We start from the raw sequence: 16,858 nt of genomic DNA on the forward strand, positions 1-16,858 counted from the left end.
CAGAACAGCTGCTTTATTGGGACATCCAGTCCCGATACTTCCAAGACTTTTAGAAGATATGAACTGGGAGTGACTATAATTTTCCCGCGTTATTACGGGTAGACTACTCTTCACACAGAAGCTCCAAACAGCTACCGATATCGCTTTAGCCGCTTTTAACTTGCATCGCAAGTTAACTTTTCTAGTATCAGGGATGGGGTGGGGGTGGGTGGGGAAACAGGCTCTTCCCCCTCCGCCGCGTTCGCCCCACTTCCTGCTGACGCTATTGCTTTCTCTTCTCACGTCCCCGCCCTTGCCGTCCCGCAGCTCCTCTAGCTTGACCCATTTAACGCGTCTCTATGGTATCGGCGTCTTCGATTGGTCGTTCTGAGGCGGTACCTTCCACCTATTGGCTGGGCGGCCCTGTGTGGCGGGGCGCGGAGGGGAGCTGTCAGGCTACAGAGGGAGGGGTCTTTCGCTGCCGGCCTTAGGCCCTGGCCTTGGATAGGGGAGGCCGCCCGACGCCGAGAGCCCTCGGTACCCATGGGGGATCCCTGAGTGCGGTTTTCCTTCCCCTTTCTACGGGTTGGGTGAGTGCCTACGGCGGTGGGAGCGGGCGTGGGGCCACTGATTTAATTGCACGAAGAGTGGCGCTAAGGAATGGAGCGCTGGGTTAGTCGGGGACGAAGGGAAAAGGAGGCTGAGGATTCATTCTGGGGGAGCCGGTGGGCGAATTTGCCCAAGTCCTTAAAGAGTGCAGCCATTGTAGGGCCCTTGTGTGGGAATCCTGGCAATTGAAATAAATGGGGTTGCGGCGGAGGGGAGGTTCTTGCAAGTAATAGTTTACGGGCAATAAGCTGGTTTTGCTTGGTGGTGCTCGTCTCCTCCCCCCACCCCACCCCACCCCCGGGAAGAAGTTTGCCATTTGGAAGGCGGCTAATAACCTGACCGTTGATAAGACCTTCGCCTTCCTTATGGGAAGCGGCGACTGCAGCCTTGCCTTTTACAGGTGCGCTGATTCAGCAGGTCTAAACTTGTTAACTTGTCAGGGAAGCTACCTTATGCACAAGACGAGATTTGAAAGAGACTTCTGCAAATTTGGATTCCATTAACCTTTTTCTCTGTCCAAAAATAGTGAATGTTCCCAACCCTGGAAGATTTTGAGAAGCGATTGGACAATTGAAATTGTAGTATAGGGTTTTCTGTTTGAGCAGGGGGTTAGACTAGAAGATCTCCAAGCTCCCTTCCAACTGTTATTCCATTCCATCCCATCCCCATCCTGTATTTTTCCATGAAATGCAGACCTTTAGAAGCCTTTGGTAACTCCTTTAGTTTCTGTGCCATACCCGAACATAAAAAACATGGAAGTCCGTTGGTCACATAGCAAGAAGAATTAATGCCAGGTGGACCAAGACAGCCATAAAATGGATCCCACTTGATAAAAAAGCATCCACAAAAGAGACTTAAGGCAAGATGGATCGACAACATCAGCAAGTATTGTGGGCCTAATTGACAAAAAAAAAAAAGCTCAGGACCATATGGGTTGGAAACATGCTGAAGAAAGCCTTCATCCTACAGTGGATAGATGATTGCAAAAATGATGATGATGATGACTTGAACATAACTGTCTCCCCCATTTCATTTTCCTTCTCTTAAGCCTTGAAAGGGACTTCTATGCCAATCAGCCTATTAAATATACTGTAAACATACCCTTAAAGGTACTATATAAAGAAATAGTAAGAACCCAGCTCATTTTACTTTTTAATACCTGTGGGCAACTGTAGTATATATGCATGATACATCTATATCCAGTCCCAGAATTGTTGGAAGTTTTTCTGTGTAACACAGACATAAACAGGGAAGTAAGCACATGTCAAAAAACCCATATAGTCAGCAAGATACAGATAGGTAATAGTACAGGACCAGTCAGTAGCAGGTACAAACAAAAATTATTGTGGGCACTGATAAAGGAATAGAGGTAGCAGAGACAAATTACAGAAATTGTGTCAAAAAAGGGACACCCAAAATGGCCACATCCTCACAGGAAAAAACAAGAGACAAAAGAATGGGACAGGTAATTATACCAGCCAGAAAGTGAGAGAAATCCATCTAGAATAAGAACTTTGGAGATAACAGAATTGTTAGCGGAAAGTTAGGCTTCCTTCTTTTAAGTCAGTTTTGAAAGAGATTTCTGTTCCCATAAAAGATTGGTAGAAATCCTCGTATCGTGAGCTTTTTAAATTAAATGATAAGAAACCTCTTTATAATGATGATGATGATGTTATCCAGTTGTGTCTGAGCCTTGGCGATTTTATGGACCAGGTCTCTCCACACCACCTGATCTTGTACTGCTGTTGCCTGATTCAAACAACACCAAACTTTATCTGCTTACCCTATTGCAGGTTATTGCTTCCTAGAAAGAAATAGCAAATATTCAGAAATAGTTGTCCAAGTGTGAATTTTAAGATCACATGAATGTTGAAAAAGAATTGAAATTCACTTCAGTGTCTTCTGTTGATTTTAATTTTTTAGTTTTCTTTAGTTGCCCTGGAGCCCAGCAGAAATGACGGAATACAAGCTGGTAGTAGTGGGTGCTGGTGGCGTTGGAAAGAGTGCATTAACGATACAGTTAATCCAGAATCATTTTGTGGATGAATATGATCCCACTATAGAGGTATATAATCACTGCAGCACTGGCACTGACCTCGGAGTTGCTTAGTGTCCTCATTCTCTCATTTTGTCTTGTTCAAAGAATTCATTGCACTTTGATTCTGTCATTCTATTCCACTGTCCTTCCTAGGTTTCTTAAAATACAAAATACATTACTGGTTATTTACTGGTTGTGAATGTCTGATACCTGCTGCATTCTTTCTTAATGATCTACATATATTTTAATATTGCACAGTTCAAATTTCTGGGTGCTTTATCTGGCTGCTTTTAGTGTGTGTGTGTGTGTATGGGAGGGAGAGAGAGAGAGGAGAGAGAGAGTCTGGGGGGGAGTAGGGGGAAGAGAGGGAGAGAATAAACAATGTTTTTAAATTTATAAATGTACACTGTCCAGAATCATTTTGAGAATGAAATGGATGGTATAAATTTGACCAATAAATAAAACTTCTCTGCCTCCTTTTTCCTGGGGGTGCGGGGGAATGAACCATTGCCCTATTTCCCCACTACAGTTGCTCATTTCCTCAGCTCTTTTGGGAAAAACATACTCTGAAGTTAGAATTAATGCTCAATAGGCATAACAGTTTAAGCCCCTTCCCCCACAAAAAACTAAAAGCTCAGAGAAAAGCCAAAAAATTGTTGGTGCCATGTATATAAAAGCATCTTCTTCTATTTGCATCATCGTTCCATCTACATCACTCTAGTGGTTTGGTGTAAGATCTGACTAGCAAAAGGACACTCATCACTTCATAAAATCTGCTGTAATCCTTCTTCAGGACTTTTTTTTTTCCTTCAGGACTTTTTTACTGGAAATCTTTATGTATAGTAATGTTGTGATGAAGTATTATTTTGTTCCTGCCTTTTGTTTTTTCCTTCTCCCATGTTTTTCCTGTGTTATATTTTTCTTTGTGTGTGGATGTGCTTCTGAATTCAGGATTCCTACCGGAAGCAGGTGGTTATCGATGGAGAGACATGCCTTTTAGATATCCTGGACACAGCTGGGCAAGAGGAGTACAGTGCCATGCGTGATCAGTACATGAGGACAGGAGAAGGCTTCCTGTGTGTCTTTGCTATCAATAATACAAAGTCTTTTGAAGATGTTCATCATTATAGGTAAGAGGACAACTTAAATTCTGTAGGCTATCAGCATCTATTCTTTTCCTTGTTAGCTTCTTTCCAGTAGCAGTGATGGCAAAAGTACCCCAAACCTCTCTAATACTGAAAATATGATGGAGCTTTATTTGATTAGACTGGATTTTCTTTTTACTAAAAATGGGGAAAATGGTGATTTATTGAATTGCTGATTAAAAAAGAATGAATAAGAGAGCAATTGTATTATGTTAATTTTAAAGGGGGCAGAGAGGTAACTGCCATAAAGATTAGTTGTTTCTTCATATAGCTTTTTTTTCTATTTGTACTATTCACATTTTTCTTAATCTTACTTTACATCATTTCATGCTTCTTTGTGAAAACCTTTAATAAAAATCATATAAAAACATGAAAGCTCATTTTGTGTGTGGTGCAAAAATTCATGTAATGTTTTTTTCCAAAAGAAATAAAACAGGATTTCTCCAGAAAACTAAAGAACAGCCACCCAACTCCAAATTCAAGGGGGGAGTGAGTATGCAAGTAGGTAGGAGTAGTAGTGTAGTGTATATAGAATACTCAGTTTATTGGCCAAATATTTTATATATAAGGAAAATATGGTTACTTCATATTTTTTATTCCAATTTTGGAAGTCTCAGCCTCTTCTTTACAGCCAGACTACTTGCACTTATAACTGCATATATAAACGCCTTATTGGTAAGAACTGTTCTGTGATATGACTTAGGGATTTTTTGCTCAAAATAACTTATCTGAATCGGGGTGGGGCTTTTTTTGTTTTTGTTTTGGTGGAATGGGATTCAGCCCCATCCCCACCCTACCCCCATCCTGTCATTCCTCCATTCAGACTCATGATTTTGAATACTGAAACACAAAAACTGAGGGAAAAGGAATTGTATTTCTAAAGCATATTGCACATAATCTGGATTTCAATAGTCTGCTTTAAATATAAGTGAACACACAGGGCAAAATTAAGTACTGGAATATATTTCATTCAAATCTAGAAAACTCAGGATTGAATTTAGAAACTGATTTGGTCAGAAGCACCTTGTTCGCATTTTCCTCTTACATAACTCCAGGGAACAGATCAATCGTGTGAAGGACTCTGATGATGTTCCCATGGTCCTCGTTGGCAATAAGTGTGATCTGCCTTCTCGGACAGTGGATACTAAACAAGCTCAAGAGCTTGCAAGAAGCTATGGAATCCCCTTTGTAGAGACTTCAGCTAAAACCAGACAGGTGTGGTATTGTGCAAGTAGGATAAACTGCTATATTTCAATCTTATTTCACCTCATTATTTATGTGTTAATCACCATGTAGGCCAAATATCAGATGCTTTGCTTTATAATAATTGAAACTGGGATTCTCACAAGCCAGTATGGGGGGAAATAATAAACAAGGCTACAGTACATAAAAAAACATTGATTTTTTTTTACCCCGATTGAAATATTTTTGCCTATTGGTAACAGCCTAAGAAAAGTTAGCTAGAACCCAGGTATTTGGTAGTTGGAATCTTTGAATTGATCCTTGTTGTTGTCTAAATGTGGGTTTTGAAATCCCACTTTGTAAAAATTAAAGCACCTGATGTATCTAATATATTTTTAAAAGAATAAAGCCCTGTGTTATATATCTTCCTCCACTTTTTGTATTTGTATTCATCTAAAGGGAGTGGAAGATGCCTTCTATACCCTGGTGCGTGAAATTCGAAAGCACAAAGAAAAGATCAGCAATGGACGCAAGAAGAAATCTTCTAAAAGAAAGTGTATTATCCTCTAAGAGAGATGTTGTTGCACTGCTGGAAGTGTGGGAAAAAACCTTTGTTTGGGTATTTTCCAGCCTGCAAGATAAATTCTGATGGCCTTGTCCCCTCATCCTTTTCAGCTGGAACGCAAAGGTGGTGGTGTTCTTAAAATGTTTTTGTTTTGTTTTGCTATTTTTAAAACTTGGACATCACAACCAATATTAATAACTACATTTGATAGTCTTGTTGCTTCTCTGCAGAGTAAAAAAAAAAGATCCTTAGGATAACAAGGATTACTTCATAAAATCATCCAGTGTAACCTGATCCCAGAAACTAAATTGAAGGAACAGCAGGAAAGCAATGTTTCGTTCAGAGCATGGTGTCAAACTTGCAGCATATGTAGCTGTCATGTGACTTATTGTGCCGTTTTCCCTTTGTGGAGCTAGGATGGGTGTGGTCTGTGCATGATGCATCCAACCTGTAGGCCGCCAGCTTGACGCCCCCAATTCAGAGTATTACCTAGTGGTCTTGTTTGTAGCATTTTCTTTACTTTGGTTCTTTGCAATATTGAAGAAAAAGTCAAGTAGATGTGAAGTCATCTTTTTTGCTATCTGGAGAAATAAGACTGTTTGAAGGTAACGAAAAATATCAATTGCAAAAATGTGGAGAGCCAAACCCATTTTAGCTGTTTCACCCCTCCGTATTAAAATAGATGGTGCTCAGCTTTTCTGGATGGTTAAATTCAATATTTACTTTTTTGACTCTTCCTAATTTTCATTTGATTTGTTTTGTGTAATTCCTGTGTTCTCTAAACTGAACCAGAAATGATAATACATCAACAATGTGAAAGAGAAGTAGGGCTATTTGGGTAATACAAGATTTCCAAATGTAATGACATATTGTTTGAAGAATAATCTGAAGATGGTTGAATGATGGCACTGTGAAACATCCTAAATATAATCTATCACTGTTGTTCCCCTTTCTTAATAGGTATTCATGTTTTGGGGAATATGGTAATGTTTACACATCATAGAAAACAGAAAAGAGAAATATGATCAAAAGATCTCTTATCCACTTTTCCCCTTTTAATCATCTGAATATTTTATCTAACCCCTGGGAATAAGAAGTATAGGTACTTAAAGACTGGCAGTGAGAAAACAGAAGAAATATGAATTATCATTCTGTTAGTGTTTAAAGATATCAGTTATTGTCCTTTTGTATATTTAACTTTCTCTTTTCCCTCCTCCAATTCAAAATCCTTTGTAACCTATGTTCCTAAGGAACTGTACAATAAATACATGCCACCACTTGGAATAAACCTGTGAATAAGCTACCTGATGAGATCAATTTTTTTTTCTTAAGTGTATATTAAATTCAGAAGAGTATAATCCTTCTCGAGTTCGCTGTTGTTAGTTATGGTTATAGTATTTCCTAAAACTTTTTTTTTTTGAGAATGGAGCTGTGATAGTTGTGGAACCTGGAGGCTTTTAAGGAACTGATTGTTGATTGTCAGTTCAAAAAGTCTTTGACACATATTTAGTCTGGAGAATCTTATATCAAATTTCACCTTATTTTGAATTTTCAACTTTTAAAAATATTTTAAACCTATGAATTCTGCATCAAAAAGTTTGTTCTTAAAAAACAAAGCCCCTGTGAAGTTCTAAAGCATTCTTCCTTTTTGTAAAAGATTTAGATGTTTACAAATTGAAGAAGTATGTCTATTTCTCTTGATTTTTTTTTGCTCTGCACTAACAGTTCTGAACTCTTAACGTTTTCAAGATTTACAGTAGCTTTCTGTAACATGACACACTGTATGCTCACGTTATATGGTTCCATCCACTCACTTTGACTCATTTAGATATTACATTTTTGTATTTGCTAATTAGTTTTAGATTTGGGTCTGGTGATTTTTTCCTTTTGATTTAAGATAAATATAACTGAAGATGGCTCCCAAAGGAAAATGAACTTGTTTCTCTCTCTCTCTCTTTCTCTCTCTCTCTCTCTCTCTTTTAGGGCATAGTTGGAGGGGTGGTTTACTGGTACTATCTTTTCAAGCATATGTTCTTAAAAATGAAGTAACCTGTATTTTATTTAAGTTGCTATAGAAATGATTGTTGCTACTTTTAGTGGAACTCCAGTCAAAACTTTCTGCTTTATGGATTTTTTTCCAAATCCCAATTCTTAAAAAAAACTGAAGAGAAATTTGTAATCATGTAGACTACAGGAAAACTAACAAGAATATCAACAATAAAGTCAGCAAATTACAGGAACATTTCTTGATCATTAATTTAGTGAAAGAAAATAATAACTGGGAAGTTTGTTTTTAGGTGAGTAATGTGAAATAGAGTGGTGAACACTGAAATTTGAGGCTCTTCACACTCCTGCAACCTGGCTCCTATTAAAATGATTTGGATGGTTAGAGTGGAGATACAACAGGAGGTTATGTTCCCATTGTGATTTGATGAAAAGAATAAGGTTCCCTATTTTACCCAGTTCAGTTATTTGCAGCTTTGATAAGATTCCTTCTACTTTCTCTTCTAAGTTATTAACAAAAATGTTGGAGTCCAGAGTTGAGACACTCAGTAGTTTTCAAAGGTGGGGTTGTGTGCTTGACTTCTCAAAGATCCATAGTTTTGAGTAAGCTATTTATCTGCTCCTTGACATTTTTGATAATTTACCTGAGGAACCTATTTGTAGGAGTTGGGGCAAGTACCAATCATGAAAAAAAGGTTACATGCTTTAATGTACATAGATCCATGTGACTGAATGGCTGTCATGCAAAGAATTGACACAGAAATTCTGAAAAATAGTTTCTGTAGTGATGTGGAAGAAATCAAGCAGCCCTTCTTAGAAGTTGCAGACATTGCAAGATTAAGTCATAAAATGGTCTGTCAAATCATCTAACAAAAGTTAAACGGAAATTTGTAAGCTATTCTGTGAACACAAATAATACAGAAAAGGCCTTTCAGATTTGTACAAAGCTTCAGTTTAATCCATGGAAAAACTAAAGCTCATCTAGATCCATGAATGGATTCAGAAAGAATGATGGCAAACCAAAGGTTATTCAAATGAAACTGCTTTGGAGAAATATATCTGTGTGAAGGAGTATTTTACCCATACAAAATTGAAAGTAAGAAAAGATTGCTAAATGCATAGAAATTATTGCCTCTAGAAGTAATGGCTATCAGAAATGTAGCCTTAAAAAACAAGAACTGAACATAACTGGTTAAGACTTCAAAGGCATTAATCAGATGGGATAACATAACAGAAGAGGTATATGAACTATAGGAAGTAGTATAGAATGTATGCTTTTATGAACCTTGTCACACTTCTGTGAGACTAGAGACAAAAGGAATTGAAAAACCAGTAGCAAAACATATGGGATACATCAAGCCATCTGGATTCAACAAATGCAGTTTTCTACAAATAACGTTTGTAAAATGAAGTTTTTAATATTTTTAAAACAAGGCAGAGAGGGAACAATCTGAATTCTAGAACGAGGCTATCCATAAAGCTGATGCTTGCACCAAAAAAGGTTTACTCCTTGTGGATTCTAGCAATAAGCTCGTACAGAACTTCCAGCTTCACAGCATAAAGCAGAATCCATTACTTTAGCTAGGTGGACCCAAACTATTAAGGGATTTATATATTAACATAAATACAAATTTGACCCAGAAAACTACAGAAAGACAAGCAAATCAAGCTGCGTAAGTATTTCTTCACAGGGAGTATGACCCTGTTTAGTATAAGTAAGGGCTCCAACATTTTTTATCTACCCAAATAATTAGGCCCTCTCATTTGTCTGGGCTTAACTTTCACCTGTTCCATCTGATCCAGTATATAATCCGGCTCAAATAGTAGGGCAATGACACCTCTGATAGTAGAAAAAAACACATGTGAGCATTATATAAATATGTAGTCCACACATCCTGATAACCACACCAAGTATATATTCTTCATCCATTAGGGTGACTAGTCTGTTTCTATGCTGTGCCCAAGCCTGAAACTGGATTGAAATGGATCAGAAAGTCAGTTTCATCTAGAAGCAGGTGGCCATCACCTTTACTAAGAATGGTAAACATGAAATAGGTATATCGTGATTAAAAAATGGAACAACTTCAAGAGGGTTTCTTTAACAAACTTCTACCATCTCCTTCAAGGCAGGCAATATCAGACTGAATAAGGAAGGAACTAATGTTCAAAAGTGACACCTCCCTAAATTGATATTTCTCAGCAATGATACATGCCTTTTTTTCATAAATTACCACACAACTTTTAGAACACCCAATAACATTCCTTACCCATACATACATACATGATGGCTGACAATGGCCCTTGACTCGCATTCAAATTAATCTGGAGACAGATATATAGGTCACATTTCAAAACTAATTTCATCTTCAACCATCCTTTGAAGGAAATATCTAAAGAGAAACTGGAATCATGCTTATCAGCTGAATCTTGTTATAGCAATTCATTGGAATTTTTCTCTTCCTTTGAAAAACTAGGTGATTTGCCTTTCCCGTTAACGAAAGAAGTCAGGAAAGGTAACACATCCCATCTTACATCCAACTAATTGAAAAAATGCTCTATTTAATGCATTCTTGTAGAACATGTATTTACATGTTGGATCTTCAAAGAGATCTCCTTTTCTTTGTAGGGATTTAGGGATGGGATAACGGTCAGATAGGTGGTACATGTTGATACTTCAGTGACAAGAAATGCCAAAAATTTCCCTTTGGCTCAATCCACATTGAAAATTGGTTGTAGAATATAATTAAACAGAAAACTGCTAGCAAGGAAACACACAAAACAAGCAGCAGTCCAAGGAGTAACAGTTCCTGGATGATGTGCAGGATTAGATAGCTTAATGGGACGTCAAAAAATCTGTATGGAAAGAAGAGGGAGGAAAAGGAAACAAATACTAAAAGAAAAAAAGGCACCTGCAAATTTAAGTTAGATACAGAATCTGGAAACACAGGAGCTGAAATGAATTTTTACTGGATGAGGATTAGCAAGATCCTTTTACATTAGATCTAACGGTATGAAATTCATCATTTGTTTACTATGGTGCAAATATAAAATATTTAAAAATTATCAGAAAGCAACACAAATTATATTGTGGCTTTCTTCTTTTAACGTACTATATATGCAAAATAGAAATAATCCAAACAGATGGATTGTAACTCTTTTCACAGGAAAAGAATGTGGCCCCTATTAACTGGGTCAATTTTTTACTTCAGTGTTTAAACAACATTTAAACATTAAGAAACAAACTGCACTCCTGCACTCCTGATACAGCTCTTCTTTAATCAAGCCTAAAACAATATGTTGAGAAATCAGCACATTTTATATGCATGCAAATATGCTTGAGTGGCTACATTCTTAATTATTTAATTATTTAGTCTACTGTGTTCCACTTTCAAACATTTTAAGATCTTATGTCAATTGTATATACATCATTAATCTGTTTATTTCATACTGTATAGATACAAGAAAACTGGGGAAACATAATTACTCCAAAACCATTTGTTATTTTTTGAAATTGAGAATCAAAAGTTTAGTTGAATATTTTATATCTTTTGTTTACTTTATCAAAAGGCAAAATAGTATTCTTTATTAGCTGAACCACTAATTAGCTTCCTGAGAAGCTGGTCATCTGTCCTTTAATTATGATTTCCAATATATGAATCTTAATAATGAAATGTGGCATTCTCGGCCTTAAAATTGATTATCTGTTTTAGCATACTCTGGTCTAGTACTATAGTGACCATTTATGTTAGATTCACTTCTAGGCGCATTTCTATCTGAATAGTATCTGTAATAAATTTACTAGGCATGATAATTACATATATAGGTAGAAAGCAAAGCAAGCACTTACATATAATTCCTATTTTAAAAGGCTCAATTTGCTGTGGTGGGTAAGGCATCAAGCTAAAAACCAGGAGACTATGAGTTCTAGTCCCACTTGAGGCATGACCAACAAGGTGATCTTGGGCTAGTCATTCCCTCTCAGCCCTAGGAAGCAGGCAATGACAAACCATTTCCAAAATCTTGCCAAGAAAACTACAAGACTGCAAGACAGGCACCAGGAGTAAAGATTGATTTGAAGGCACAAAAAGTATGTAAAAATCGTAATAGAATACAAAAATACTGGCAGTCTTCAACTTATGACAAATTGAGCGCAAAATTTATATTGCTAAGTGAGATATTTGTTAAGTGAATTTTGCCCCATTTTACAATGTTTCTTGTCATATTTGTTAAGTGAATCACTGCAGTTAATTTAATAACAGGGTTGTTAAGTGAATCTGCTTCTCTCATTGCCTTTGCTTGTCAGGTCACAAAAGGTAATCACACGAACCCGGAATACTGCAACCATTATAAATATGGGTCGGTTGCCAAGCCCCTCTGAATTTTGATCACATCACCATGGGGATGCTGCAACAGTTGTAAATTTAAAAAATTGTCATGTCACTTTTTTCAGTGCTGTTGTAACTTTGAACAGTCATTAATGAACTGTTGTTAAGTCAAGGACTAGTTGTAGTAACGGTACATGAAAGAAGAATAAATATTATTGGCAAAAGTATGTGACAAATATAGCGATTCCTTACCTTTGAAGTAGGATTTCATTTGAGTGGCCATTAGTTTTTTTCCAAACATTTGGGATTAGTTCACCATCTTTTGGGATGAAAGGGTATTTCCGCAAGGCTTCTTCAGAGCTTCTGAAACAAAAGCCCCACATACTATAGAACTTACGTGCTAACATACTTCATTTGAGACAATATACATCTATGTCACTGCCTCCTGGGATCTGTTGTGTCAGTTATGGCTTGAGTAAGACAAAATCATTAGAAACTTCCGGAATAATCTATCCCATTCAGATTCTGATATAATTTTCTTCTACTTTAAAATGGAAAAAGCAACTATAAGTATATATCAATCTCAAGCTGAAATAGTGTAAAAGTAAAAAACCCATGATTATCCTAACTCCTGCTGATTCAGGAATGCTGAGAATAAAAAGTAAAAATAATTGCCCAGCCCTAAGATGTACAGCAACAAAAAACCATCCCCACAAAATGAAGGCAAGAACTTGTATTTGACATGTAACTATCTCCTGAAGAAGCAAATAGAAAAACAAAAACTTATCAAATCACCATATATATTGAGGATGGTATAGTGATCCCTATCAGTATGCAAGGGGTTAGATCAGATAATCTTTGTGGTCCCTTTCAACCCTATGGTTCTATTACTTGGTAGAGTTACCAAGCTGTTAATGTTCCTTTTACAGGACTTGGCAGGACAGCTTAACCTCAGAAACTAAGAAAGGAATGAAACAAAAGTTCTCCTCTTGATAAATAACCCACAATTCTTGACAGTTAATAGCTAAAGAAAAATTTCTTTTTCTACTAAACTGGCTCAGCTGTTAAAAAGATTTCATAGGTGCTGAACCAAACAAGAAGTAGCATTAATACCCCATGTGCAAGTACAATTGCTTCTCCAAAATATATAGTTGTTGTTCTTCACTGAAAGCACAAATTCTGCTACTAACAGTAGACCAACACCTTCTTCTGGACTCAACACGTACACTTACAATTCTGCTGAGCTGAAAACCATGATTTCTTGAAAGTTAAAATGCACCATCTTGAGGGGAAATGATGAATAACATGTTAATACTGATAAATACTTATTAATAATAAAAAAAAATAATGAAAATATGTTGTTCAATTATTTAAGCATTTTTTCTCATCTCCCAATCTGAAAATTTAAATCTATAAATATGTTCGTTTGTATATATGTATATAAGAAATAGGCATCACTGAGATTAAAATAAATAATTCAACCTAGGACAGAACCCATTAGAAAAATAGATTTTAAAAAATTGGTATTTCTTTTATCCCACAAACTCTTATTTCAAAATAATTTTATGTGGATAAGTTCTCAACGTACTTATCAAAGTATCTAAATAGTATATCAGCATGAAATGTACTACTCTTAATAGCTATTATGCCTCGGTAACTATGCTAGCACTGTATTGTGTTTACCATTTTAATGAATACAAAAGTAAGAAGAGATTACTTGATTCCCTTGGTTTGTTTCCTTCCCCCCAAAAGGTCTCCTACCAGCAGAGAAACAATTGCTATTCACTGCCAATAATTTGCAGTGGGATGAAATTGGAAAAGAATAGGCAAGTGCAGAGAACATGTTTAGCCAGCTGTTGATGTGTCTGGCTTATCAGCGTAGGGTGTGTTTCACACCTGTCAGTTGTGTCTAGTGATCTGCTAAAAGAACATTAAACTCAAGTCTCAAAATGCCCAGACTGAGTTGTGAGGATGAATGAGAATGAAACTGGAGAGAGCAATTCATGGCAAGTGAACGCTGTCCTTGAATAATGAAAATAGTGATATTTCAGCAAATTCACTTGTTTGGGGGGATGTCAGCATCAAGAAATAACCCGTAGATTGCCATAAATTTGAAATGATGTAGGAAAATAACACCATCCAATATTCCTTGTATTAAATGTCCCCTTGCAGTCTAAAATTGCAAATATACATAGGGCAGTTTCTCTCCCAGTTTCAACAACTAAATTGTGGATGAAGCATGATGGATCATATCCATGACAAAAACTACATAGAAGAGGGCACTGCTTTAAAACTGGAACAGCTAAATATGACTTTAAGGCAATGTCATGAGGACATGGAATTAAAAAAAAAGGTTATTGGGACATGCTCATGTTGTAGGGAAGAGTACATGAGGATGAGCCTTTAATTCCAGTACAGCTTAGGATAACTTAAATCTTTCTGACTCGTGGGCCAGAAATGATACAGAAGCAATATCAAGGGTACCATATATAGAAGAAAATAGATGTTACTAGGGCATGTTTATGCAATAGCTAGAGGCAAGATGGGAAAGACCCAGGGACTGTATTACCTGTCCAAATTTACTTACATACCTTCTTTTATTCGGTCAAATTGAAGCTATTTCTAAAAAATATTAACTCAGTAAATTCAAATAAACATACAGAAGGTAGACAAGTGATAGTTTACAAAAACAAATCTCATGCAAGAAATAATCCTGTATACTGTCTTTAATATTTCATCATTCCTATTACAGCCTAAATAACATTAAGCAAAAATATTCCTTTTATGTTATATTTTCCTAGGAGAAAACCAAATAGCTTTCCACAAGATACTTGCAACTATATAAATCAAAGGTACCTCTTTTATCTAGGAAAAGACAATTAAATAAAATAGGAAATGGATGTAAAAAAAAACTCCTTATTTGTTATGATACCATTCTCTGGCTGTGTGAGAATTAATTCTAACAATGGATAGGAATATAAATTGAAAAAGACAGGTTCACTACTGATGTAAATTTCTTAGACACAACTACAGTAAACAAGCTGTAAAAAGCTCAGTTCCTATTCCCATCAATATCTTTGTTTCTGTTTGTTTGTTTCTTCTTCAGAGTTTGACAAGACAGACAGAGCTAACAGACGTAGTCTTGTTTTGTGATCACTCCAAAGCCTTCATTCTTGAAGGAGAATCAACTGTAATTATACCTTGGCTTAGGTTCAAAGTTATACAGGAATATGGTATGAATAAGAAACAATAGACAGCAACAGGAGAAATTGTGCAAATAATAGTTATGATGTTTAGCTTTAACTAAAGATATCTTAGACATTATTTCAGGCCTAATATTATATACTGTGCTAAACTCTGTTTTACTTAACCATATTTTGATAAACTAACTATAAAGCAGATATCCAATAAATCAAAGCTCATATTCCATAATTGGGCTCGTACTACAAAAGTCAAATTGAGAAAAATATCCCCAAAACATAGAATATTAAGGTATATGTAATACTGCACAAAAAACTAAGCAGAGAGATTCAAAAATATGGATATGTTCAAGCATAAAAAAATGCCTAGGGAGTATGAAACAGTACTACGGATATTCAAATATCTGAAAGGAGATCGTATAGTTTATGGAAAAGTCTGGCATCCGTAGCTAAATTCTATGTTTCAATAAATACCTAAATGAGGAGATGTTGATCTGCATGTTACAAAGACAAACAAGGTATTTTTCTGGAGACGTGAATACAAACATGGTTGTTCAGAGCTTTAAATATGTATAAGCCAGTGTAATTTAGATATTTTTACAGTTAATTCAGTGCATAAAGACTGCCAATCATTCTATCTAAAAATAGCCATTTTCCAGATTAGAAATGTCTATGTCATTATTTTTCTTTGCAAGTACAAGAAAGTACCTGAGACTCTATATTAGATGAGTAGGCCCATACATCCATGTTCTTTAGAGTCAATTCAAGAGTCTTGCTATTGCCAGTGTGTTCATTTGTCAGGGTTTGTTCTGATTCCTCCCTGTTGGATTGGAGGAAAAAATGATAATCATTACACATAGATAGATACAGAGATACAACAGAAAATGTAAACTTCTTCAGTATGATATGAAGAAACTTTTAACAAGAAGATTAAAATGCTCGTTGTATATGGACATTTCCCTTTTCTAGATAACAATGGCAGAACATGCCCTAGAAACTCTTGCCATGTCCTTAAGACCTTGGCAATTCATACTTAAGAGATCTTAAGTTACCCTTAGCTATTCTAACTATAAAGTAGCTCTCCCCTTTAAGCAGGCATAAGTCCTAAACAAATTTTCTATGAGTGTAATCTGCTAAGTATATAAGCCACAATAAACAAGGGAGGAATCTGGAATGCTATCCAGAACTAGTTGATAGTTATGAGTTTGCAGAATCCAATGTGAGTCATTCATGAGGACCAAAGGTTTAGTCTTCCAAGTTTTTGGATTCATGCTGGAGCCCATCTTCAAGGAACTTCTCCCTATCGGAATGTGTTATTTGGGCTACTCCATGTGTTATATTTATGTGGTGCCTGGTTGGTGTGGCTTCCTTTTGCTTGACTAGTGTGTTGATGGCCAGCTATTGGCTGTTGTTTCCTTGTGTTGTCCAGTCCTAGCTTGAAGTACCTGATAAGCTGGTGGTAAATAAAGCACGCCTGTTAATTGACAAAGGTCCTATTTCCCAAGCTTCAATCAGAATGCATGGAATGAAATGAAATTCAATGTAGAGAAAAGTAAAGTCCTACACTTAGGCAAGAAAAACCAAAAGTACACATATAAACTGGGTGAAACCAGGCTCAATAGCAGTAACTGTGAGAGTACACATATAAACTGGGTGAAACCAGGCTCAATAGCAGTAACTGTGAGAGGGATCTTGGAGTCTTAGTGGACAACCAGCTAAATATGAGCCAGCAGTGTGCAGCAGTAGCCAAAAAAGCTAATGCAATCCTAAGTTGCATTAACAGAGGGATACAATCAAGATCAAGTGAGGTA

General features: G+C 36.4%; 1 protein-coding gene across 4 annotated transcripts; it reads left to right on the forward strand.

Moving 5' to 3' along the window:
• The first annotated feature begins 432 nt into the window (after positions 1 to 432).
• LOC113443525 (GTPase HRas) lies at positions 433 to 6,821 on the forward strand. Of its 4 annotated transcripts, none has more exons than XM_026711803.2 (5): positions 433 to 569; positions 2,512 to 2,653; positions 3,578 to 3,756; positions 4,827 to 4,986; positions 5,413 to 6,821. In XM_026711803.2, the coding sequence occupies exons 2-5, from the start codon at positions 2,543 to 2,545 to the stop codon at positions 5,521 to 5,523; spliced, it is 561 nt and encodes a 186-aa protein (XP_026567588.1). In that variant the 5' UTR covers positions 433 to 569; positions 2,512 to 2,542; the 3' UTR covers positions 5,524 to 6,821. The 4 variants fall into 4 exon arrangements, with proteins under 4 accessions (XP_026567588.1, XP_026567589.1, XP_026567590.2 ...); XM_026711804.2 differs by having other exon boundaries at positions 2,522 to 2,653; XM_026711805.2 differs by lacking the exon at positions 4,827 to 4,986.
• Positions 6,822 to 16,858: the final 10,037 nt, after the last annotated feature.

Source organism: Pseudonaja textilis, chromosome Z (assembly GCF_049901715.1).
Source record: "Pseudonaja textilis isolate UNSWEBS1 chromosome Z, rPseTex1.2, whole genome shotgun sequence".
NCBI classification, from domain to species: domain Eukaryota; kingdom Metazoa; phylum Chordata; class Lepidosauria; order Squamata; family Elapidae; genus Pseudonaja; species Pseudonaja textilis.